General features: G+C 55.0%; 1 protein-coding gene across 3 annotated transcripts in view; it reads left to right on the plus strand.

The window, feature by feature from the left end:
* PCDH1 (protocadherin 1) overlaps window positions 1–25156 on the plus strand; it is a 51925-nt gene that overhangs the window by 2759 nt on the left and 24010 nt on the right. For all 3 annotated transcript variants that reach the window (XM_057413668.1, XM_057413669.1, XM_057413670.1), the window contains exons 2-4: window positions 2905–3719; window positions 5251–7443; window positions 23949–24168. In XM_057413668.1, the coding sequence (XP_057269651.1) occupies window positions 2905–3719; window positions 5251–7443; window positions 23949–24168 (3228 nt within the window). The remainder of the gene's footprint in view (window positions 1–2904; window positions 3720–5250; window positions 7444–23948; window positions 24169–25156) is intronic.

Consider the following 25156-nt stretch of genomic DNA (forward strand, 5'->3'; position numbering starts at 1 on the left):
GCTAACGTCATCGACAGTCATGGCCCAGCCTAGTGCAAACAGGCTTGTGCAAACAGTCGGAGATGGGCGCGGGTGCTGCTCCCAGATGGGGTGTCCTTTGGGACCCCCTTCCCAGCATCTGGGGCTGCCCGTCTTCCCCATCTCCCCATGCTCACTGCTCCACATGTCCAAAGGGAGCACAGGCGTGATGAAGCTCAGTGTGGGTTTAGCCACCCTGTGAAGGCAACTGTAGGGGTCTGGTGTGAGCACACACGTGTGCTGCTTGCAGACACGCGTGTGACCCAGCCGGGGCACGCACACAGTGTAAGTACCCCTGTGTGGGGTGACATCACCCGAATGCACACCCGGTGGCAGCAGGGACATGCGCACATGGTCCCCCCACGCAGGCACACGCGTTGCTCGGTGCACACACACGTGCAGGAGTGCAAGCTTGTGTCTGGTGCACACGCTGCCCTGGTGCAGGCATGGATGTGCTCCATGCACACGTGTGGCTTGCTTGCATGCCCTGCTACTGCACATGTGGGCACATGTGTGCCTTTTCCTACAGACACCCAATAGTGCACACGAGTACATGCAGGCAGTGCACACGCATGTGTATGTACATGTGTTGCCGGGGTTTGACTGTACAAAGAGGGGCGTTGTATTTCTGCTCAACTTCTTACCTCCTCCATGCTCAGCCCTGTGTGGGAATGGAATAGTCCTGATTTCCCTTCCTCCTGTGGATGTACATCTCTGTGCTGGTTTGGACAGCTGTGCATGCTCTCAGCGAGGTGGGAATACCTCTTCCCTGCATGAAGCGTAGGACAAGGGAGCAGAGTCAAGCTAGGCTTCAGGACCATAGTTTCATCTCCAGAAAGAGATGTGTTTTCACCTGTGGAGGGAGATCTCCTCTCTTCTGTGCCGCTGATGAGGCACTAATCATAGAATCCCGGACTGGTTTGGGTTGGAAAGGACTTTAAATCTCATCCAGTTCCAATTGCTTGCCACGGGCAGGGACACCTGCCCCTAGAGCAGCTTGCTCCAAGCCCCTGCGTCCAACCTGGCCTTGAACACTGCCAGGGATGGGGCACTTGTCCATGGGGAAGCGGAGGGGTGGAGGGACTGGGAGACGCTGGCTTGCGGGAAATACTGGGGTGGACAGTGCAGGATGCACCACTTGTTGAGGATCTGTACAACACCCGCATCACCAGGGATTAGGCACTTGCTATGTGGCACCATGGAGGGGAGATGGCAGAGGAGCGCTCACCCATCCCACAGACCTGGTGCAGAGGATGGAGAGAGGAAGAGATGGGAGTGGTGAGAGGGTGGTGGTGCTGGGGGGCCATGGCAGATGCTTCTGGCTGTTGATTTTGGGGCACCCAACCCCTGTGATGTTGGGGTGCTGGTGAGCTGGGCTGCACCCTTCACGCTCACAGCTCAGCGCCTGGACCCTGGATGTGCATTCCCAGAGCAGAAAGCAGGGGACAGGAAAGCTGGTGGCCAAGCACGGCAGCAGACAGGGGCTGGGTGACAGGGCCTGTGGCTTGGCGCAGAAGGGGCTGGCAGTGGCTCTGCAGTGTGTGCACACTGTGAGGAGGTTTCCAGTGGCTGGGTGCCTGCGGTGCAGCGTGTGCAGTGTGTGTCTCTGCAATGCAGGGGGGCAGAACGTCTGCCACTGCCTCTGCAGCGGCGGGGTGCGCACCCAGTGCGTGTGTGTGCAGTGTCCCAGTCTGGAGTGGGAGGAATGGGAAGGAACAGTGTGTCTGCAGTGAGCGAAGGGAACAGCGTTTGCTGGCGCAGGGTGTGGGGTTGCCTAGTGACTGTGCAGCAGAGGGGAGATGCTGTGCCTGCCGTTGCAGCGTGCTGGGGCTGTGCAGTGCCGCTGCTCAGCGGGGAGGCACAGGGTCTGCTCTGGGGGGTCTGCACTGCAGGGTGGGCAGTGAGTCTGTGCCCCTCTAATACATGGGTGGGCAGTGCTCCTCTTCCTGCGAGGAGCACAGGCAGATGGCAGTGCCCTGCATGCAGTGCAGGAGTGATGAATCTCGGGGCTCCTGCATCCCTGCAGTGCTGGATGGGTGGTGGCTTCGTATCTCGCAGTGCGAGGCTGGCAGTGCTGCTGTACTGGCAGTGCAGGGAGGGCAGTGCTGCTCTCTCCATGCCGTGGCAGTGCCCTGTGCCCCTGCAGTGATGGATGAGTGGTATTCCTGCAGTGCAAGCAGTGCCATGAATCACTGCAGTGATGGATGGGAGGCAGCCCTGCATCCCTGCAGTGCCCAGTGTCCCTACAGTACTGGATGGGTGGCATCCCTGCAGTGTCCCATGTCCCTGCAGTGCTGGATGGGCAGCATCCAGCTGCAGAACCAGGCAGCATACCGGCAGAGCCCCTGCTCCCCTTTGGGATCTCCTGTTTCCACAGGGCTGGCAGATGGGTGCAGTGCCTCTGTGTCCCCGCCGTGCGTGGCAGGCAGTGTCCCTGCAGTGCGTGGCACACAATGCTCCTGTGTTCCTGTGGTGAGAAGCTGTCTCGGAGCCTGGCTGGCTCCCATCGGGTTGCTGGCAGGGCTGTGTGCAGTCCACCCTGTCAGTGTGCCTCGTTGGGTGTAATTACAGCCTGTGTGGTGATGAAGAGGCTGGACAGTGGCAGGAGTGGTTTCCTGTCACTTGCAGGAAGCCAAGGCTGGGGTTTCAATGATGGGGTTGCTCACCCGAGCAGGGCGTTGCAGAAAGTTTGCAAGCCAGGACCAGTCCTCCAGGGCACTTGTGTGCGGAGGCTGCCAGGGGACCACTGCTGGGGCCGGCTCTGCCAGCCCCTTCTCTCTGGGGGCTGCTCTGGGGCCACGCACCCAAAAAGTGATGCCAGGGAAACTGGCTGGGGCAGAGTGGTCCTGGGTCTGCCTAACGTCTGGTGTCTGTGTCTCCTTGCAGCTCCCCTGCAGCGCAGGATGAAACCGCTGGCATCCTGCCTGGGCCTGTGGCTCCTCTTCCAGCTCCCTTCTCTGGTCTCTGGGACACGTGTGGTCTACAGAGTGCAGGAGGAACAACCCCCCAACACCCTCATAGGGAGCCTGGCCTCCGACTACGGCTTCCCAGACGTGGGGCACCTCTACAAGCTGGAAGTGGGGGCTCCATACCTACGTGTGGATGGCAAGACTGGGGACATCTACACTACAGAGACCTCCATCGACCGGGAGAGCTTGCGTGAGTGCCAGCACCTCCTGCCTGGAGAGCCCTGCTTCCTGGAGTTCGAAGTGTCCATCACTGACCTGATCCAGAACAGCGGCCCACGCCTGCTCGAGGGGCAGATAGAGGTGCTCGATATCAATGACAACACCCCCAACTTTGCCTCGCCTGTTCTCACCCTCTCCATCCCTGAAAACACCAATATTGGGACGCTCTTCCCCATCCCCCTGGCCATGGACCGGGACTCTGGCCCCAATGGTGTTGCCTCCTACGAGCTGACGGCTGGTCCAGAGGCGCAGGAGCTCTTCGGGCTGCAGGTGGCAGAGGATCAGGATGAGAAGCAGCCACAGCTGATCGTCATGGGGAACCTGGACCGGGAGCAGTGGGACTCCTATGATCTGACCATCAAGGTGCAGGATGGAGGCAACCCACCGCGGGCGAGCAGTGCCCTGCTTCGCATCACCATCCTGGACATGAACGACAACGCGCCCAAGTTCGAGAAGGCCCTGTATGAGGCAGAGCTATCTGAAAACAGCCCTGTGGGGCACTCGGTCCTGCAGGTGAGTGCAGGGGCTTTCTTCTCCCCAGCTCCCCTCCTGCCTGGCTGCAGCAGGGACAACCCAGGGAGCATTTATAGAGCCGCTTGCTGCCATGGTTCCTCAAGGGAGGGCTGCAAGTCATAGGAGCCCGGTGTCACTGGTGGGCAGGCGGGTCCCTGGGATGTCACATCTAAAATGAGGGTGTAAGGGATGCATGGGAAGGTGCAGGACACATCCGAGGGGCAGCAGCAGGGTGGCGGGTGTGCAGGAGCAAGGCTCCGGGTTACAGAGAGGGCTGGGACCTGAGGTCCATGGGGAGCCTGGCTTCATGCCAGACCCATCTCAATGCTGCCTGCAGACAAGACATAGACCCTTTCATAAGTTGCATTCTCTTGGCCTCTCCATGGAGACTGAGGCGTGCACAGGAGATGGGGGGCAGGCAGCATCCCTGCTGCCTGTCTGGGGGGGCTGCCCATGGCTCTGGGGGTGCCTTGCTGTCTGCAGGGGACAGGGTCTCTGCCCCGACTCAGGCAGCAGTGCAAACTGGCCCAGGGAGCCCAAAGGGATGGATCGTGGTGGATTTGGCTTGGAGGGGACACTGAGATGATAGTAGCCGACATGTGTTTATCTGCAGCTGCCATCTTAATAAGCGGAGCGCAGCCAGCTCTCATCTGCTTGCTAATTCTGATGCGAATGTTTTAAGAATTCATTTTTCACTGTTAAGAGAATGGAAGTTGGAAGCAGATAAGGGAGCTGCATGGCCAGGAGGAGAATGGGCTGAGCTGCCGCTTGCTGCCATTGCTCAGCTTTTATCTTTCAGGGGGAAAATGACTTCCGCCTTTTTTGTGAGTGGAGGTAAAAGGTGGAATTTACATTTAACAACTTTTCGTTCTTCCATCCAAATCTGCTGAGCAAGATAAAGGCAGAGCAGCAAATGGTGCAGAGAAGAGGCTGCTCGGAGAGCCGATTAAGGAGGCAAATGTTAGACAAACCTCATCTTCTTTAGAAAGCAAATAATAGGTGTAAAGGCAGGTTTATGCGAATGCAGAGCTTCTGATGGACAGGCAGGGACTGCTGGTGCCTTGCAGCACTCAGGCAGCCCCAGTCCCTTCTTGGCTGCACCCCTGCATGCTGAGATGGAGCTGCTGCAGCTCTGCACATCCTCTCCTCCCTAACCTCAACCAGGCAGCTCCTTGAGCTCCTCTTTGGGGACGGTTTTGTGGTCCCTCCCTGCTGCTGCTGGGTCGCACGGCACGGGTTCCGGAGGATTCCCTGCATGCCGGAGCTGGCCGGGAAGGGAGCATGGCCAACCGGCCCAGCCGGTTTCACAGGAAGAGCAAGGAGAAGGCTCCTTGCCGGAGGGCCGCTCCCAGCTGCTCTGCCGGTCCCAGGCTCTTTGCCCCATAGTCCTTGGCCCCAGAAGAGGAAATCCTGGTTTCCCCCCCAACCCCGCAGCCATCCCCAAAGGAAGCCGCGGCGGGAAGCGTGGTGTTTTGTGGAGGGGCTCACGTCACCATGCCCTCTGCTCATCATTTCTCCCTCCATCCTGCAGGTGAAAGCCAACGACTCAGACCAGGGTGCCAATGCTGAGATTGACTACTCCTTCCACCAAGCCTCAGACATGGTGCGGCGGCTGCTGCGACTGGACCGCACCACAGGGCTCATCACTGTGCAGGGACCCATCGACCGCGAGGATGTCAACATCCTCAAGTTCTCCGTCATGGCCAAGGACAAGGGGGCCAACCCCAAAAGCGCCCGCACGCAGGTGGTGGTCACCATCAAGGACATGAATGACAACGCACCCTCCATAGAGATTCGGGGTATAGGGCTCGTCACCCACCAGGATGGCATGGCCAACATCTCGGAGGACGTGCCAGTAGAGACAGCAGTAGCTCTGGTACAAGTGTCCGACCGAGATGAGGGTGAAAACGCAGTGGTGACCTGCGTGGTGGCGGGTGATGTCCCATTCCAGCTGCGGCAGGCTAGTGAAACAGGGAGCGACAGCAAGAAGAAATACTTTCTACAGACCACCACACCACTGGACTATGAGTCCGTGAAGGAGTACACCATTGAGATTGTGGCGGTGGACTCGGGGAACCCGCCCCTCTCCAGCACCAACTCTTTGAAGGTGCAGGTGATGGATGTCAATGACAACGCACCCGTCTTCAGCCAGAGCTTCACTGAGGTGGCCTTCCCCGAGAACAATGAGCCCGACGACCTGGTGATGGAAGTGAGTGCCAGCGATGCTGACAGTGGCTCCAATGCCAAGCTAGTGTACTCCTTGGTGACTGACCCCTCCTCCAAGGGATCCTTTGCCATTGACCCTGACTCTGGGGAGATCCGGGTGAAGGCGGTGCTGGACCGAGAGCAGCGGGAGCGTTACGAGTTCTTGGTGGTGGCAGCAGACAAGGGCAGCCCCAGCCTCAAGGGCACAGCATCTGTGGCCGTCAACGTCATGGACAGGAATGACAACGACCCCAAGTTCATGCTGAGCGGCTACAACTTCTCAGTGATGGAGAACATGCCACCCCTCAGCCCTGTGGGCATGGTGACGGTGATCGATGCTGACAAAGGAGAAAATGCCCGCATCCAGCTGTCAGTGGAGCAAGACAACGGGGATTTTGTCATCCAGAATGGCACTGGCACCATTCTCTCCAGCATCTCTTTTGACCGGGAACAGCAGAGCACGTACACTTTCCGACTCAAGGCAGTAGATGGTGGGGATCCTCCCAGGTCTGCCTATGTGGGGGTGACCATCAACGTCTTGGATGAGAATGATAATGCCCCCTTCATCACTTCACCCTCCAATGCCACCTACAAACATATCCTGCCCCACACCAGCCCTGGCCAGCAGGTGAGCAAGGTGAAGGCGGAAGACATTGACTCTGGTGTCAATGCAGAGCTAATCTACAGCATCACAGGAGGCAACCCCTTCGAGCTCTTCCAGATCTCCCCACACAGTGGGGACATCACCCTGGAGAAGGAGATCCTGCGCAAGCACCATGGCCTGCATCGCCTGGTGGTGCGCGTCAATGACAAGGGCAAGCCCTCGCGGCACGGCACGGCGCTGGTGCACTTCTATGTCAATGAGACGCTGGCCAACCGCACACTGCTGGACACGCTGGTGGGGCACAGCCTGGACACCCCACTCGACATTGACATTGCTGGAGACCCCGAATATGAGCGCAGCAAGCAGCGAAGCAACATCCTCTTCGGAGTCATAGCCGGCATCGTCGCTGTCACCCTGGTCATTGTGCTGGTCGTCCTGGTGCGCTACTGCCGGCAGCGGGAGGCCAAGAGCGGCTACCAGGCGGGCAAGAAGGAGACCAAGGACCTGTATGCACCCAAGCAGGCCAGCAAGAGCAGTAAGAGCAAGAACAAGGTGAAGAAGAGCAAGTCTCCAAAGCCACCCAAGCCCACAGAGGATGAGGAGGAGACGGGGCTGCAGAAATCGCTCAAGTTCAACCTCATGAACGACTCTGTCAGTGACAGCCCCCGAATCCACCTGCCCCTCAACTACCCTCCAGGCAGCCCGGACCTGGGTCGCCACTACCGCTCCAACTCGCCGCTGCCCTCCATCCAGCTGCAGCCTCAGTCACCCTCTGCCTCCAAGAAGCACCAAGTGGTGCAGGACCTGCCGGCCACCAACACCTTTGTTGGCACTGGGGACAACAACTCGACGGGCTCCGAGCAGTACTCGGACTACAGCTACCGCACCAACCCCCAGAAATACACCAACAAGCAGGTAGGAGAGCTCATCCTGCGGCCGGCAGCGGCCCCCCCACTGCACCGGGGAGCCATCTGGACAGAGGTGTGGGAGTGAGCCTGGACTGGCCCCCAGCCCTGCATGCGTGGCCCGGGGGGGGCTGGCTGAGGACTGCCCTGGAGCTGAGCCGCGGAGCCTGGTCATGGGATGGGGAAGGGATGGGGATGGTGAGGGGGAGGCCAAAATCTGTCAGAGCCCTTGTCAAAGCGCCCGGGGCTGGGTCCTGGTGGCGCTGCCTGGGTGATGGTGATGCGAAAGGCACTGCATGTGTGTGCCTCTGCATGTGGGGCTCTGGGGAGGGAATCCCACCTGAATCCCTTTGGGGACCGGTTCTAAGAGCACCAAGGAGGGCAGTGCCCACCCTCCCGTCTGTCCATCTGCTTGGGCTGGCTTGTGGGGAGGGCAGACTGGTCCTGCTCCCGTCACAGCTCTGGGCAGGCAGTTTCCGGCCGTGCCCCTATCCAAGGAGCGGTGAGGAAGGCACTAGCCTCGCTGTTGCCAACCCGGCTCCACTGGTGTGGCCGAACCTTTCACCATCCCTGCACAAAGCCACCCAAAAGGGAGTTCTGCACCCGCTGCGGCTGCCCAGGCAGGTGGGGCTGGGTGGAGGAGCAAAGCTCTGCCTTTTTCCCAGGCTCCGGCTCTGGCTTCCCCAGGGCTTGGGCCCTCTGCCATAGCCAGCGAGGTGAAAACCAGGCTTCCCTTAGAGAGCATTGGGCCTGGAGCTATGGCTCTGTGGGAGCCGTGCTGCAAAGAGGGAGTGCGGATCCGGGCGGTCGGGATGCTTCCTCCAGGCAGGATAGGTCTGGCCGTGTGCTGGGGCCGGGTCTGTGCTAGGGGCTGGAGGAGCGGGGCACTGGGGTCTCTGCTGCGTGCTGCGCTCGGGTCACTGCTCTTGGTCTAGCCAGGGTCTCGGCTGCGTGCGGGGCAGGGAAGAGGTAGGTCTGGGCTGCGGACTGGGAAGGGCTGCTCGCTGGTGTGCACTGGAGCTTGGAGCTGTCCCAGGAGGTCGTGGGATGAGCCCAGAGCTTGCAGGGCCCTCTTCTCTTGGGCTGTTTGGCCAGTTAGCTTGCACCGCGTTTCTGCTTTGGCGCCTGTCGGGTCTGTTCTTAACTAAGCTAGGGATGGAGAGGGGGAATGAGTGCCTGTGGCTTTGCCTTCTTCCTGGGTTCCTGTGGGTGAGGACCACCCCTTCCATTCCCCCACCATGCTGTATCCTTTGTGCCCTATGGAGACCCCTTCTCCCTTCTTTGTATCCCGGTGAGCGGCAGGCTGGGCTCCTGCCGTGGGGCTGAGCTCAGCTGCCCTGTTGGAATTGACTTCAATAAAGTTTTCTATTTTTGACCGGTTGTGCCTTATTTTCCCTGCTGCCCCTGAAGATGCTTTTTCTCCCAGCAATCTCCCAGCCGTATTTTCCCACATCCTCAGTCACTGAAGTACCCAGCCCTGCAGCACCCAGAGGTGATGCTCATGTGGGCCAGTCATCTCCACAAGCCCTCCACTGTGCCCCAGTGTGGCCAGTCCAGAGGCCTCATGGTGCTGACCCCCTTCATCAGATTGACGTCTCTCATCTCCAGTCACTGCTTTGCCACCTAAGGAGGCAGCTTCCTCCAGGACATGGTTCACAATGCATGCATGTACATACACCCATGTGTGGACATGGAGGCAGTCTGAGCCATGGACCATCCCGCCCAGCTTTCATCCACCCCAACATCCCCCTTCACAGCTTCTGCTGGTTCATCCCCACATCCTTTTGAGACCCACCCATGTCCCAGCGCATGGAGGAGCAGATCCCTGTCTGGCTGGCATGACCCACATCCTGCTGTGAGGGTTGGAAGATGCCTCTCGCCCGCCGCAGTGCTGGAATGAGGACGCATGCAGTTGCAGATGGAGCCTGGGTGCGTCAGCAGTGCCGGGGGGGGGGGGAAGCACCCAAAGCAGGGTGCTCCCCCACCCCGGAATGCCATGGGCACCCTTGCACAAAGCAGAGGTGCTCCCTTGCTCCCAGGCAAGCTTGCTGGCGGCGGTGGGGCTGTGGGAGGGCCATGGAGCCACGCTCGCCATGAAGATGGCTCTGCCCCTCCTGCGGGCAGGTTGGGGGTGATGCTGCTGCCCTGGGGCTTGTCAGGCTTTTGTCTTCAGTGGGCAGGAGGGAGGATGGATCCCCATAGCTGCACATCACGCCTTCCCCGGGCCCTGAAGCCAAGTATCGCAACTCATGGACCCCATTCCCCAGACACCCCTTCCTCTTTCTCATGGTTTTTCTCTCAAGCTGGGGCAGACACCCCTGCACCCATCACACCAGCTTCACCTCTTCCCCAGGGGCTCCAAAAGGCCGCACCAGGCTGCTGGAGAAAGAGGAGCTCTGGCGCTGGGAGAGATTAGATCATCCGGGGAAACCAGTGGTTCTGGCTTCGGTGGTTTCAGCCCTGTGCCAGCCTTGGCTCTCACAGCCTCCTAGTTTGTTTTGCTAACAGCATAAGGTTTTATCTTGAACCATCCAGGAAGTGTCTGGGCCTCCTAGGCAGGCAGGGCTGGGACCTGCGGGGAGATGCTATGGCTGCAGAGGAGGAAAGGAGACACCAGCAACCACCCAAATAACTAGTCCCTGCAGGGCTGGGCAGGGCAGTCTGGGGGCTTGGCTCAGCCTTGCTATCTGCTTCCCTTTGGGAGCTTTCAGAGAGACGTTTCCCTTCCTTCCTTGTCCTCAGCAGCTCTTTGGTGAACCTGGGGCAAGAACGCGTGGGGAGAGGCTCTTTCTTCTGCCCTTCTCCCAGGCTCTGTCCTTTGGGGCTGTTTTATACCGAGGAGGGATCTGCTTCACCCTTTCCCAACTGCACAAACCCAGCCTGCCCCGGGTCCTCAGAGCCCCCCACCATCCGAGAAGCTGCTGGAGTGGTGTTAACTCCAGCGTGCTGCTGCGAGCTCAGCAGAGGTGCCTGCACCTGCCTGCAGGCTCAGGAGCACAGTGCAGTATTAATTACTCTCTGCAGGGGGGGGATAAGAGGGATATTGTAACTGTAATGGGCAGAACTGAAATTGTCTTGTCTCAGAATTTAGCTTAGAGCCTCCATAAATTACAGGTTTAGGTGTTGGCAGATGTCTGGGAAAGGCTCCCACCGTCCTGGGTCAGTGGATTTTCTCAAGGTCGTTCACGTGGAATGAGCTGATAAATGGATCCAGCAACGAGCTGCAGATGGAGCTGAGGGTTCATGGGGGACCTGCCCTGGTTTCCCCCAGTTTCAGGTAGATGCTGTGCTGAGAGCAGCTCCCAGGCACTGCACGGCAGCTCCTGATCCTGGGATCAAGCGGACAGAGCTGTAGCTCTGGCGTGTGGAGACCAAAGGAGGGAGCGTGTAGGTGAGGTCCCAGGGGCTGAGTTCTCTCTGTGCCGGAAAGTGGCCGGGCTCTGCAGAACAGCTGTGAGTGTTTGTGAGCATCAGTGGGGTGCTTGAGGGAGCTGGGGGAGCGTGAGGAAGAGTGAGGAGTGGGTCATACAGTGCTGGCTTCTGGGGGGTTGGTGAGGATGCAGAGAACCCCATGAGCAAGGCAGGAATGTGCAGTGGCTCCTGCAGGTCTGTGTTGGGGAACTTTGCTTTATGGCAGGGAGGGTGCCTGTGCCTGTGGGAGCACCGTGGGGCATCGAAGAGCTTCAGCCACGGGAGATGAGCCACAACCTGTCCTAGGAGGAGGTGGCAGCGGGGTGTGTGCAGCCTGTACTGTGGGAGGGGGCATGGGGGATGCACAGCGGGAGGGGGCACGGGGTGATGTGCAAGCTGTAGTGTGTGGAGTGGTGGCAGTAGTGTGTATGCAGCCTGTATGCAGTGGGAGGTGTACATTGGGCAGGTGATGAGTCCTCCGTAAGCAGTGTGTGTGTCTGCAGGGAGGCAGTGGTGTTTACTGTCCCTGTACCACTGGGGAGAGCATCTGGGCTGTCCTGCCTCACAGTCCCTAGCCCTACAGCACTTGGGACCTCATCCTTTGCTCCCTTGAAGCCTCACCCAGCCTGTGCTGCCTGCCTGGGGCTCCTCACATTGGGCAGGGCTGCTGGGTGAACTGTAGCTTTTGCCACTTCCCCTCCTCCCACCCTGCTGTGCCAAATGCTGCTCATTCCTCCCTGCCCTCCTCTTCCTCTTGCTTCTCAGACCCCCAGGCTCTCCCCTGCCTGATGCCCTTGGAGCCAGTGTTGGTCTGTGCTGAACACCGGCTTCCCCAGCTTAGATCTGGGGGAGTTCTTCCCCCTCCCTTTTCTGTCACAGCTGTGTCTGCTCCTCCATCCCTCTCTGCTGATCCCTCCCTCCTCAGGCAGTGACCACCCTTTTCCCCATCACTTTCCCCTCCCCACCAGCCTCTCTGACCGCTGTCCCCGCCGCAGAGAGATGCTGAGTGCGGGCCGAGGCCGCGGATCCCTGTGGATGAAAGCGCTGGCTGTGCGGGCCAGGCTGTGCTCATTGATATTCCCAGCACTGCTCTGCCCGCTCGGCCGGGCTCTCAGCTGCAGTGCACAGAGCAGCCTGGAGCAGTGCCCAGCCCTGCAGCCTGCTGAATCCGTCACCCAAACCCAGGGTAAAACACAGCAGGGTGTTTCCCTGCGCTCCTTGTGGTCCCTCTGCCCGGAGAGCAGGCAGGAGGCTGTGGATGGGGTGACGGGTGGGGTGTTCCCGGGTGAGGACAGAGCTGGGGTGTGTTGGGATGGGATGGAGAGGAGGCTGGGGTAATGAGGGGGTGCATGATGTAGGGCAGGGTGGGGTGCTGTTGGGGGAGCATGAGGGGACACAGCAGCTCTATCCCTGGGAACTGTGTCAGCTCAAGGTGGGGATGGCAGCTCTGGGAGGGTGTGGGGTAGCGGTGAAGAGATGGATGCTCTGTGCTTATGGGTGCTCTGTGCTTGTGTCCCCTGAGCTGATGTCCACCCAGGATCTCTGTGCAAGAGCTCATTGGAGACTCTGTGCATGGGCTGACTCATGTGGGGCTGGGGTGGCTCACAAGGAGCAGGAGCTCCTCTTCATGGTTCTTGGGGTCCTGGACGTTCAGCCCCTGTGGTTCGCTGCCAAATCTGTTTCTTGCTGGCATGTTCTTTTGAAGGCTGCCCATGGAGCTGAGCCCTGTGCCAAGCCCGAAGCTCCTTCCTCCCCCTCCACCCTTCATCCCCACGCATACCTGTTGGGTGAGAGCACCTACGCATGAAACCTTGGGCACAACCCATCTTCATGGGAGAGTTGTGCTCCTACGCACTTCCCTGCGTGCCAGTCCATCCAAGCTGCAGTTACACAACCCAGGCTCTGCTCCTGGGAGAAACCAAGATGGTCGATGGAGATTGCTCCATGAGGAACTCTCCCCCTGGCCCCTTCTCCTTCAATGGCCCAGGAAGCCCACAGCCTGTTTGGTTGAGGCAGAAGTGGGTTGAGCATGGGTGAGGAGGAGCCTGGCTGCAGGGGCACGGGCCACCTCTGGTACCTTGGTCCCCCTCTTGTCACTTCTGACAATGGCTGCAGCATCCACAAATCCATCCTGGATGAAGGTGTCTTGGTTTCACCTCTGGGAGCCAGGGTCACCTGTGACTTGGACACACTCAGCCTTCCCCCAGTAGGTCCTCTCTTGACACTGTCTTCTTCTGTCTAACTTTCTGGAGGTCTCGGTGTGTACCCTTGAGGACCCGTTTTCCCTATCCCACCAGTAGCATAGGTTTCTTTCCCTAGTGGGGTTCCTGTCTCAACCCAGCAGTTGAGAGCACAAGAGGAAAAGGAGGTCAGATAAGTGAACAGAAAGAAAACAACTCCCAAGGATCCCTTAAAAACATCTGGTTGTTTTGCATCAATGTCTTCTCGTGCTGTCAGCTGTTTACTTTGGTCCCTCAGATGCTCACAGGAAGAGTGGGTGGGAGGGTAGGTTTGTGACAGTGACCTGCTAGGAGGGTAGGAGAAAGCTATGGCGTAAGTTATTTACATCCATTCCGGCATTCACAGCCGTGCCCTGTGGATCCTGCCCAAAGATGCCCTTGCCCCAGGAGGTAAACATCCTTCTGAGCACCTCCACTAGCAAAATACCTGCTTCACGATCATCTATCTAAATGTGGCATCTAAACTAGATAAATGGGGCAGTGCTGGTCTTGATGGGCTTCATCAACACTGTCTTTAGAAGCCATCACTTCGGGTGGGCAGCAAATCCCCCCTTCTCCCTTGGAGATATTCCTGTTCTGAAGCAAAGTAGTCAGAGTGCCCTGATTTAGCTCCTCTGAGACACCTCCAAAGGCCCCAGCAACCTGAAAGCCTGGAGCTATTTAGCTCCCACGTGGCCTGGTTTTCACATGCTCCAAGCTCCCCCATGCTCTTGAGCAGCTGCAAAGCTGCTGCTGGGAAACTCTGAGAGATATCCATCCATCCCTGCTGGGGGGGGAGCTCCTTGTCTGAGCCCCGGACTGAGATCCTGCTCTAAATGTCTTGCTAATGTGGTGTCTGATGTTCCTCTTACACTAATCTGTTAATCTTTCTGCTTCTTCATCAAAAGCACTCCAGCCCAGAAGAAAGCCAAATCAGTATTTCAGATGTTTGAAGAGCTCTTCGTTATTATTCAGGCTGGGCAAGACCTTTTGGGGTGTTGTGATTCAAGGCCCTGGGAGTGCCTGGAGGAGCTTGGGCTGTTTTTTTTTTTCCAAGGATTTCAAGGAGATCACAGTTCGTTAGGGACTATTGGGATGTGCACTGCCTGGAGAAGACAGTGCAGAAACATTCTCTAATGCTCAGGAAATCCTTCTTGAGCCATGATCTGCAATGTCTGGCCCAAGGACTTGACAGTTCACCCAGGATTTGAGGACAGGCTAAAAGAAAGCTGTCCTTAACTCATCCATACCCGGGGTCCTGTGCCAGAAAGAGTGGTAATGCCAGCCCAGTGCTGGCAGACAAGTGGCTTTAGAAAGCCTTACGGTATTCCTTGTCTTACCTGTTTGATCCCTCCAGATGAAGGCTTGTCTTACCCAATATCCTCATTCATCATTATGTGCAGGTTGGTTGCAGCCCACTAAAGCGAAGGCTCTAGAGCATGGTTGTGCACGGACTCATGGAATAGACACAATTCCATGTCCATGAAGGAAAAGCTTTGCCCTTTGCCAGTGGAAATGGAGGTGGGTAGAAAACAGGCTTGCCATGAGAGGAAAATTTTCTATTTGAAAACAAATCAGCAAGAACTGGCAATTTTCTTTCTGTTGTGGCTCAAGGAAATCCACGGATACAGATGTTAAAAATCTATTTCCGAATAATTTCTAAAGGCATGATTCTCACTGACCTTTTGAATTTAGCTTCATAATGAATACTTGGCTTGAATGCTGAAGGGAAAATTACCTTTGCAAGAGCATCACTTTTTTGTTCTTACATGTCAGCAAAGATATCCCCCCTGCCCCAACTTAGAAACAAGAAACTTGCTTGAAAAATGATCTGATTTTAACAAATCGACATTTTTTTCCATGCAAAGTCTGCCACTGAAGCATTCCTGGTTCTTTGAGTCCTGAGTCTATGGCTTGGGACCCCCTGCTCTCCCTGGAGCTTTCAATACTATTTGTCGGCTCCACTGGGTGCAACTGGGAGCCAGATTAGCTCATTATTTTCCCAGCATTATTGTCCCACTCTCCAGCTGCTGGATTCCTCAAGGGCTTTATTCAAGTGTTACTCCCAGTACTGGAACCCTTTTTCTCCCTGGGATCTTCAGATGGTTTTAATGTGGTTATGAGACCACCTTCTGTGTCCCGAGCAATTTCCATTCCATCCCAGCTATCTACAAAATGGCTCTATTATCAGCTTGAAGGTGATAGACATTTTGGGACACCACGGTCAGTCCAATTTAGACATTATTCCATAAAGATTATAACCCCTTTAGATTTTATGATTCATCCTTCAGATGATTTATTTTCGTATTTTCCTTTCCAGTCTTCATTTCAACCAAAGAAAAGCCAAATTGCACATCCTTGATGGGCTCAGAGCTCTGATAGGCACAGAGGTTAGGCAATCTCTGTCCTCAGGCTGTCTAAATGGGTTTCTAATTGCGTTAGATCCTGCTATGAGTTAGATAAATTCGATCTGACCAGGCAGGTTGGCACCGGGCTTTGGCGGCTTCTTTGAGCATCATGCAAATTTCAGTAGGCTTCAGGGCACCCATGTGGAGTCAGCCCACATTTTACCCAGATTTATTCATTAAATAGTGCCTCGGGATCTGCTGTCCATTTTAGGATGGCTGCTCTGCTATCATTATTTCAGCAGGACTTGCAGCACCTCTCTTCTTGTCTGCAAGGTCAGCACTTGCTAATGGCCAGCGCTAGATGCCATGCAAAGGGCCACTTAGAAGAGTGAGCAATTGCTTTTCACATAATACCTGGCTTGGGAGGTGTGATTCCCATGGAGTCCTCTGCATCTTTCCTCCAGTTATGGATTCCTTTTGTAGCTTCGTTTGTGAGCAGTGAAACATCTAAAGGGTTGTTGGGAGCAACCCTCGCTTCAGACACTGGGATAGGGATGGACACAAGGATTCGTGGGCAGAGAACAGCCATTAAAGAAGCCCTCATTAACATAGAATCACTTGGGTTGGGATGGACCTTAATGCTCGTCCAGTTCCAACCCCCTGCCGTGAACAGAGACACCTTTCACTAGACCAGGTTACTCAAACATCAGATGGACCGGAACGGCCATCCCTGTTGCTAATGTGCCTTCTGCAACCACAGGAGCTGTCAGGAGGTGACCCCAGCACATCACCAGACTGGCAGATCAGAAAGCTGGGCCTTTAGGTCTGCTATTGGTCATGTCCAGAGCTGGCAGTGCTTGTTTGGAGACACTACCTTCAGTGAGGGAATTTTGGGAAGGTCTGAATGGTTCTTTTGAATGCAGGAGGTGCATAGAGCACACCTTTGCTTAGGGCTGGTTCTATCACCCTTCATTGTTAGTGCTGGCTGGAGCTCCAGGAAGGGAGTTGTCCTGCCTGGTTGCTCCATCCTTCCTTTGTCCAAAGCAGACAGAGTCCCTGGTACCCATTCTCTTGCTCTGCATAAGCTCTTTCCTCAATTTTTTATGTTGTGCTAAAAAGGAGCAAGTACTGCTGGGAACCACAGCTCTGCCGTGGTTTGGTCCACTTTAAGAATAGTTAACCCTTATGCCTCTGAACATCTGGACCTGGAAAGGCAGGGAGGTACCTGTGGGGCAGACAGGATTCCCAGACCATGAAGAGGACCAGAGGGAGAAGCACAGCCCTTAAGGAGCAGAGGGTTACAGTAGGTGCCAGGAGGATGATGCCAAGCCGGGGTAGGATTTGTCTTTTGCTGCTCACTGCTCTCCCTCATCGCGCTGCTCTGCCTGGTGCCACGTATCACTGTGAGCTCTTTACATCACGTGCAGGTGATGCAGGTCTGGCAGCCCCAGGTATGAGGGTGAGTGCAGGAGAAATGAGGGATGTTTTTGGGGAGATTTCTTCTCCAAATGTCAGTGCATGGCTGGTTGGTGTCCTGCTGGGGTAGCACAGGGAATCACTGGAAGAGCAATCTGCTCTGTGTCCTTCTTCACCCCCAAACACCAGCAGAAGCTGTTGCTCTGATGAGCTGTAAAATGGTCGACTGCTATGGGCACAAGCTTGTGTCCGGTTTCCTAGAGCCAGAGCGTTGCCCTGGATGGCTTTTGGCAATTCATGTCCAGCTTTCCTTGCGGCTTGCCCTGGTTTCCATGGGCATAATATTCCCGTCCACCTCCTGCTCTGAAGCCTGTGTTGCATTGCGCTGGAGCTGTGCTCCTCTCCAGACACGACACTAGCAAATAAAATCATTCCCACATGCAGCAAAGCCTCCCTGCGTGAGAAGTGTAGCCTGCGGGCACGATCTCTGGGCTTATCTTTCGGGTTCTTTTGCAGTAAGCAGGGATGTTGCGTAGCTCCAGGTTGGTTTGTAAAAGAGAAGGGCTCATGAATGAATCTGGAGTTGACTAACTCATGGGCTACAATGGCTCCCTTGTCACTTATTTTTATATTCTGGGCATTTGGTCCGACATTGCCTTTCACTTGCAGCCCTGTGAGTTGCTGCATTGTGGCGGCTGTTGGGGAAGCAAGCTCCTTTGGCAGCTGGCTGAAAGGCCGTTGAGGCTTCTGGCATGTGGGGAGGCGCAGGAGCAATTGGAAGCTGCCAGATGAGCCCATTAGCTGTGGATCCTGCTTTTGGATCAGCAGTTAATGGCATTGAAATATCAACATTGTAGTTATCAATGTTGATATTTCCACCACTCCCGCGTTCATCGATGCTCAGGAGGGGAGCAGAGCAGCTCATCTCCATGGGGTCTGTTGTTCTGCACCATTCTTGATGGCAGAAAAAGTGTGCCTGGGGTGGATTTTAAGGTTTCCTTTGTGAACAGCACAATTTCAGGCCTGTCAGATGGGGACCAGCATCTCCTGCTGCTCGACCCATGTTGCCTGCACAAGGGGTGATGCTGTGTGTTTGTGGGGAGCTGGTGCAACACCCGCAGCCCTGATACTTCATAGCGCTGCTGTCATTTAGGCTGTTTGTTTTCCCTGGGTTTAGCAAGGAGAATCATCTTGGTGCAGGTCTCCATGAGACGTTTGTAATGAAGGGATGAGGCAGGAGGGAGCAGAGTGGGGCTGAGGAGGGATGGGGACTCTTAGTTGCCCTGTAGCATCCATGGGTGGGGACCCTTAAGGTGGAGAGCATCAGGACAGAGGAGCCTTGGTCTAGTGTGAGGTGTCCCTGCCCACGGCAGGGGGTTGGAACTGGATGATCTTAAGGTCCTTTCCAACCCAAACTGTTCCATGATTCTATGGGGGTGGGTGGGGGGTGCTACCAGGCTGGGGTGTGCTTTTAGGGAGAAAATGTCTTATCAAAACAAGCCCCTGCTACTGTCAGATAAGCCTCAAAACCGGAACTGAGGATGTGATCCTGTCCTCCTCATTGCAGAAAGCCTGATGCAGAGCTAGGCCACGCACAGGGGAGGGCAGCGAGGGTGGCCCGACCTCGCTGGTGTCTGCAGGAAAGGCTGCACGCAGCCGCGCGCTGCAGCTCGCAGAGGACACGGCGGAGCGGGATGCAGCGCGGATGTGTGAAATTGGAAAGGGGTAGAGCGAGGAGCCCTGCAGGCAGGAGGATTTCAAGGAAAAATTACCAGGCAGCAGATGTAAAAACGAAGGGAAGTGCTTTTCTTGCTTAGCACAAGGGCACAGTTCACTGCTGCAGGGTGCCGCCGAGGCCAAAAGCAGGTGTGGAGTCAAAAAGGGGTGAATGCACTTCACAGAGAATGGGGGGCATTAAATCTATGAGCTGCAAACAGTGCCTTGCTCAGGGAAAAACCCTGAGCTGCAGCACAACAGAAACCCACAGGATTTAGCAGGTGATGAATGTCTTCATCAGAGCATCCACTGCTGCTGGAGGCAGCCACTGGTGCTGGTGCTCCCTGCAGAAAGTGGGGGCAATAGGGGCTCATTTGTAGAGGCTGGTGCAGGCAGGTCTCCCTGTTGGGGATATAAAAGCAGGCACTGGGGAGCCCTTGAAAGGAGGTTTTCTCTGAGCCACAATTTCTCAGCTAAGCAAATAGGCAGCTTTGCCCCAAATCCCTGTTCTCGTGCCGTGGCAAAGTGGAGACAGCAGTTAGAAACAGCAAAACAATAGATAGGGAAAGGAGGGAGGAAAAGGGAGGGAATGTATGGCAATTAGTAGAAATGAGTGGTTATGGAGTGTAGAGAATTGACAAGGAAAGCCAAAGACATTGGGGGAAAATCAATTCTGACAAGCTGAACGCAGTAAGGAGTGCTTTAAAAAATGTGCTAGCAAGAGGTGGAATCCAGGAACTGTCATTCCCAAACGGAGATTGCAAAATGGTTAATTATGTAGGAAAAATGCAAACTCATTCAATAAATAGTTCTGGTAATTTGGACTGAGACATAACAATGTAGGATGCAGTACCTGCCAGTGCGCTGAGAACCAGGTTTGGTTCAACATTAAACATAGCTCATTGGAAGAGTGGTTTTTTGAAATAGGTCAAATAATACGTGCCAAAGAGTTTTGAAAGGTCTAGAGTAGGAGGTGTCTGATCTGGGGGTGTTAATGGAGCTAGGGACCCCAGGATGGGCCAGCTGGAACACTGATGGGTCGCTGCGTGCAGCGCATGCTGTCCTCACCAGCCCCAGGGAACAACTGGATTAATAGCTGAGGCAGGAAACTCAGTGATGGAAATAGCATTGACGTCAGTCAGTGCAGTTTGATGGGAAGGGATATTGGGCAGTGGCGTTATGTGACAGGTCCAGTTCTTAAACCTTTCCTTAGGCATCTGCTCCTGCCCACGGTGAGGAACAGGACCTGCTCTAGGCATACCTGTGGGTCTGAAGCAGCAGATCTGGTTTAATGTCGGTGGAAGATTACAGTGTGCAGCTGATCAACTTGGAGCTGGGTGAAGATGCCGAGTTGATAATGCATTATGTTACATTATGTTATTATTATTATTACTTTGCATCAGCGCTCCTCATTAGAAGCAAAGCGTTGTTAGCTAGATGAAGATCTGGTTTATCAACAGCTTAGTGAAGAAAAGCAGTTGTTGGTTGGGAATCCTCATGGAATGAGGTTCTCCTGGAGGAGCTCTTCGGCAGCAGCACTGTGCCCGCTGCCATTCAATGTTGTAATCAACGATCTGGAAGTAAATATAAAATCACCACTGATAAAATTTGCAGCTGACACGGAGATTGGTGGAGTGGAGATCATGATGAGGATAGAGCAGTCATGCAGAGCAATCCAGATTGCTTGGTAAACTGGGCCCATTTAAACAAAGTGCGTTTTAACACAGCCAAATGCAAAGCTTGGATGTTGTGAAATAGGCAATGCTGGTTTATATCCTGGAAAGCACTGACTTTAAAATGGATTTAAGGGTCACACTGCATGAGTAGCTCAGTGTGAGCACTCGCAGTGCTCACACTAAAGGGTTATTACAGTCCTAGGATGCAAAACCCTGAGAGGAAGGAGAAGCAGGGCTCTGGAGACAGCCCTGGTGAGATGGCACCAGCAGCTCTGCAGGGATCGCCACTGAGGAGGAATGGGGAAGAACTGGGGCAAGTAAAGATGAGGGCCACAAAACTGATTTGCTGGCTTGCAGGTTGGGACGTAAGGAACCCGGGTTGTTTAACTCCTCAAAAAGAAGATTGAGGCATGCCTTGATCACACTGTACAAGCAACTTCTTGTGTAGGAAATGCTGCGTGCTGAAAGGCTCTTTAACCTCGCAGGGAAAGGTCAATCAAAACCCAATTGCTGTAAGTCAGTGCCAGACAAATTGATTCAGTGTCTTTCTGTGACTCCAGAGCAAGGCTCTCTGGGTGGGGAGCTTCAGCCAGGCACAAGCTGCCAGGACTGTGGGGAGCACAAGGGTGGAAATAACCCCCATCAATGCCATGCAGGGTTGGAGGGGAGTGGGGTTGAGTGTGGATTGCCTTGCCATGCAGTGAGAAGAGCCCATCTGGGGGCTGCCAGGCAGGATCTGACATTTAAAAGAGGTGGTTTTTAGGTAAAAGTGATGCTATTTGGAAGTGGGCCCCTCAGGGGAGGGATAGTAGCTGTCACAGGCTGGGTTTCTGAGGCTGTTTGTTTGTATTATTGCAGGCACCCCAAGGAGCCCTGGCTGCTTGTCTGGGGTTTTACAAGCACAGAGAAAGCAAAAGCATTGAGATGTGTAGATGTGGCATTTACAAGGACATGGTTTAGTGGTGGACTTGGCAGGGTTGGGTTTGCAGTTGGACTTGAGGATCTTAAAGGTCTTTTCCAATCTAAATGATTCTGTGATTCAATGAGCCCCAGTGATGGAGGAAGCAGGCTCAGCCAGGCACTCGGAGTGCAGGAGGAAGCAGTAGTGGGACAGCATTGCCTGGTGTGGTGACATGATGAAAAAATCTTTTACAGCAAGGGTGGTAAAACACAGGTTTTACCTGTGGTGATGGATGGGCCATCCCTGGAGACATTCCAGGCCAGTCTGGATGTGGTTCTGGGCAACCTGATCTAGTTGAAGATGTCCCTGCTGGTTGCAGGGGGGTTGGACTGGATGAGCTTTGAAGGTCCCTTCCAACCCAAACCATTCTATGTCCTATGTTGGGCAGTGAGGTCTGTGCAGTGAAGGCTTTTGCAAGGCTCTACACAGCTGCAGAGCCTGCAGAGGAAGGATGTCCTCTGGAGGGTCATCTGCACGCAAATGTGCAGTGGGCAGGACTGCCCTGACCCCAGCTGCTCCACAGGACCTCCTGGGAGGTTCTTGCCTATCCCTTCATGAAGGTTGCGCTTCTGCTTTGGCAATCTGTTGGCAATCTAAGCTAAACCTACCACTGCATTTTCTTCTGTAGTGGCTAACCTTGGTCTTTGCTGCTGCAAGTGAAGGCCATTCCTTCCTGTCTTATGGCTGCTTTTGGCCACGGACAAAGCCTTTGCAGAAGGTTTTTATGAGCTTCAGGAGTTCTGTGTCTTTTCCACCCTTAGCCCTCTCCTCCCCAAACCAGGTTCCTCAGTCTTATTACTATTACTTATTACTTGTTCCTATTCCCCTGGTGCACATGTTCTCAAAAGCAGTGCCCAGCCTGGACACAGCTCTGCATCTGCAGCCCTGCTTGAGCCCCGCAGAGCAAACACATCCCTGCATGACTCCAGGACTAAGCTCCTGTTTGCACATCCTGATATAGATGCATTTGTTGGTATGAGATTGACCCATTGACGGATCATCAGCCCAGGGTCTGTGGTAACCCCCAGTCCCTCAGCCAGCCCGCTGCTTGCGCGGTGTGCAAATGTGACAGATCTATTCCACATCTGCCAGCCAAGCAGTTAATGGAAATACAGGCTGGAGGGACTCGGGACACAACCCGAAGAGTTTCATTTGATGCATCGTCCCAGCTGAAAGGCCTGTCTTCAGTAATTACCTTCTGACTCCAACTTTCTGAATGCCTCCCATCCACCCTGCAGTGAATTGCACTATATTACCCAAGCACAGAAGTACTATGCTGCACCTACACTGTTTTTCCTGCATTACTTGGGGAGAAAATCGTCTAAAACAGTGTCAAAAACTTCCTCAAGTCAAGACATAACATTTACTGCTCCTCCTCCATCCACGAGGCCTGATGTCTTTTCAAAGGAAGGAGTTCAATGGCTTGACATGTTTGTTTGTGACAAACCTACAGTGGCTGTTACTCATTTTCTTGTTATCTTGTAGGTACTTACAAAGAGTTCTTTTATCTGTTTCAGTATTTTTCCAGGAACTGAAATTAAGCTAACTGCTTTATAATTCTCCAGCTCTTCTTTTTTCTCCTCTTTAAAGACAGGTGCTATTTTAGATCACTTCCAGGCTTCTGGAAGCTCCCTGATTCTCTACAAATTCTTTTTAAAAAGTATAAAAGGCAAAAAAAAAAAAAAGGAAGCACCAAAAAAAGCCATAACACCTCTGAAGTGACTTAAATCAGGTCTCTAAGCATCTGGGGTGAATTTAATCAGGTCCAACCAACCTAAAAAGCAGCTTAGCTCATCTAAATGCTCCCTGTGTGTTCCTTCCCTCTGTTAGGCTCAATTCCTTCCCCTTCCTTGTTGGTGGTACCTGTGCGGGATGCCTGATTGCCATTCAGTTGTAGTAAAGACATCAGCCTAAATGGTGTGTGTGTTGGTTTGCCTCTATCCTGATCGCCTTCAGATCCCCATCGAATAGCTCCTGTTTTGGGCTCCCTCCTACGTTTATGGGTGATTTTGTGTCTTTTCTCTCTCTCCGTGTTTGTTTTTCATTCTGTGCACGCCTCATCCTGCTCTTGCCCTATGAACTCCTGCTACCCCTTCCACTCCTCAGTAATCACCACAAAGAAGGATTTTATGGAAGGGTTTGGAGGAGGATAATGATGTAGCTTAATGGTTGCTTGCTGGGAGCTCCTCCCAAGCATGAGGCAATGCTGGGGAGAGAAAGTGTAAAGCAGGGTCATTGAAACGTTTAACAAGCAGACAAAGGATGCGGTGATGACCCTTGAATCTCTTAGGATGAGAGATGGTGTCAGGTCAGAGGCTGGAAGGTGCAGACTGTAGTAAACCTGGCTCTGTGCTAGGAAGTGAACCCATCAAAGAGGCTTTTGGGTGGGCTCAGCCAGGTGGGTCTCTGAGACCATGCAGAGTCCGAGTGCCAAGATGTAGGATGGGGTGAGTGCCAGTGATTCAGGATGCTGCGCTAATGGGGGACCTTGCCTGTGATGGGAGAGGACATCTGCCCAGGTTTGTCTCTGAGTAGAAGAGGAAGCTGGGGCACAAGCCATGGAGGGAGCTGCTGGGTCAGAGGTGCAAGGTGTGCTCCCTGCATGTGCTGGTGTCTGATGGGGTGTTCCTGCCTGGGGTGGAGCTCCACAGATGCGGCTGCGTGGGGCTGGTGATGGACCCTGATAGTGTTGGAAGCACTCTGCCTGACCCCCTCTTTGCCTTCATCTGCTGGGTGGGTGATGCAACAGCCTTTCTCTTCTCTCCCAGTTACCTCATCGCCGAGTGACGTTCTCTGCAGCCAGCCAGGCTCAGGACCTGCAGGATCCCTCCCAGCACAGCTACTACGACAGCGGGCTGGAGGAGTCAGAGACCCCGAGCAGCAAATCATCGTCAGGGCCCCGCATTGGGCCGCTGGCCCTGCCTGAGGACCACTATGAGCGCACCACGCCCGATGGCAGCATCGGGGAGATGGAGCACCCCGAGAACGGTATGTGCGCGCCGCACGCGTGCCTGCCCCATCCCAGGGACCCTGTGCCAGGGCTCTCCATCCCCAGTGCTGCACCTCCCCTGGTGTGGGTGGGATGGGCCGAGGAGCTTGGATGGGACAGGCTTGCCACGTAGGGTTGGGAGGCTGGAGAAGAGGTGAGGCTCAAAGCAAGAGAACAACAAGGACATGGTGGGGACGGGAGAGGTGGGTGAGGGAGAGGAGGTCTGGGTGAAGCAGGATGTGGGAATAGGAAGAGTCAAGGAGGAAGATGGGTTTGGCAAGAGGCAGAGGGGTTTGGAATGATGTAGACAGGGGGCTCAACAGGATGGTCCGAGGTGGCAGCACAGCAGCAGTGGAGGGGGTTGTAGCCCAGCCGATGGTGAGCTTGTGTGCCACAGTCAAGTGGTCCCACGGGTGCCCCATGGCAGGGCAGGGATGTAGGGGTGGCCGGGGTGTGATGCAGCTCTCTGTGCTGCGGTGGGCGTTGGAGCTGTGGGAGTTCCCAGGGAGCAGAGGGGCAGAGCTCAGTGGCACAGGCTGGGGTGAGGAGATAGGTGGAGGATCAGGGAGCGTGGTCGTGGCAAACCCGAGCACGACCTCCTGCTCAGGGCCACCTTTACCTGAGATCCTCACCGGGGTGTCTGCAGTCTCACCGCGGGAGAGCTGGCTTCCCCCTGCCCTGGCACAGCTTCAACCCCAGTTCTGCTCCTTGTGCTGCCTCTGTGCTGCCTGCCTGACTACCCCCAATGAGCCCACTCCCCAAGCTATCTTCTCCGGCCAGCTTAAGTTGCTTCCTTGGATTTGGCTCTGGCTGTGCACATAACATTCCTGTACCTGCTGCCTTCTGTGCTCTTGTACTGAGGGGAGGTTGCAGTGGGGCTGGCAAGTTCACAAAAACCTCTGGGAGGGACAAAGAGGACGTGCAGAGCGTTCTGCTGAAGTCTGCTACTTCTGGAGCATCCTTGACTCTGGGACAGGTCTGTATGTG

This window comes from Pezoporus wallicus, unplaced genomic scaffold (genome assembly GCF_028554395.1).
Source record: "Pezoporus wallicus isolate ANWC-B61680 ecotype Strahan unplaced genomic scaffold, APGP_CSIRO_Pwel_v1 contig_11153, whole genome shotgun sequence".
In the NCBI taxonomy this organism is placed as follows: domain Eukaryota; kingdom Metazoa; phylum Chordata; class Aves; order Psittaciformes; family Psittacidae; genus Pezoporus; species Pezoporus wallicus.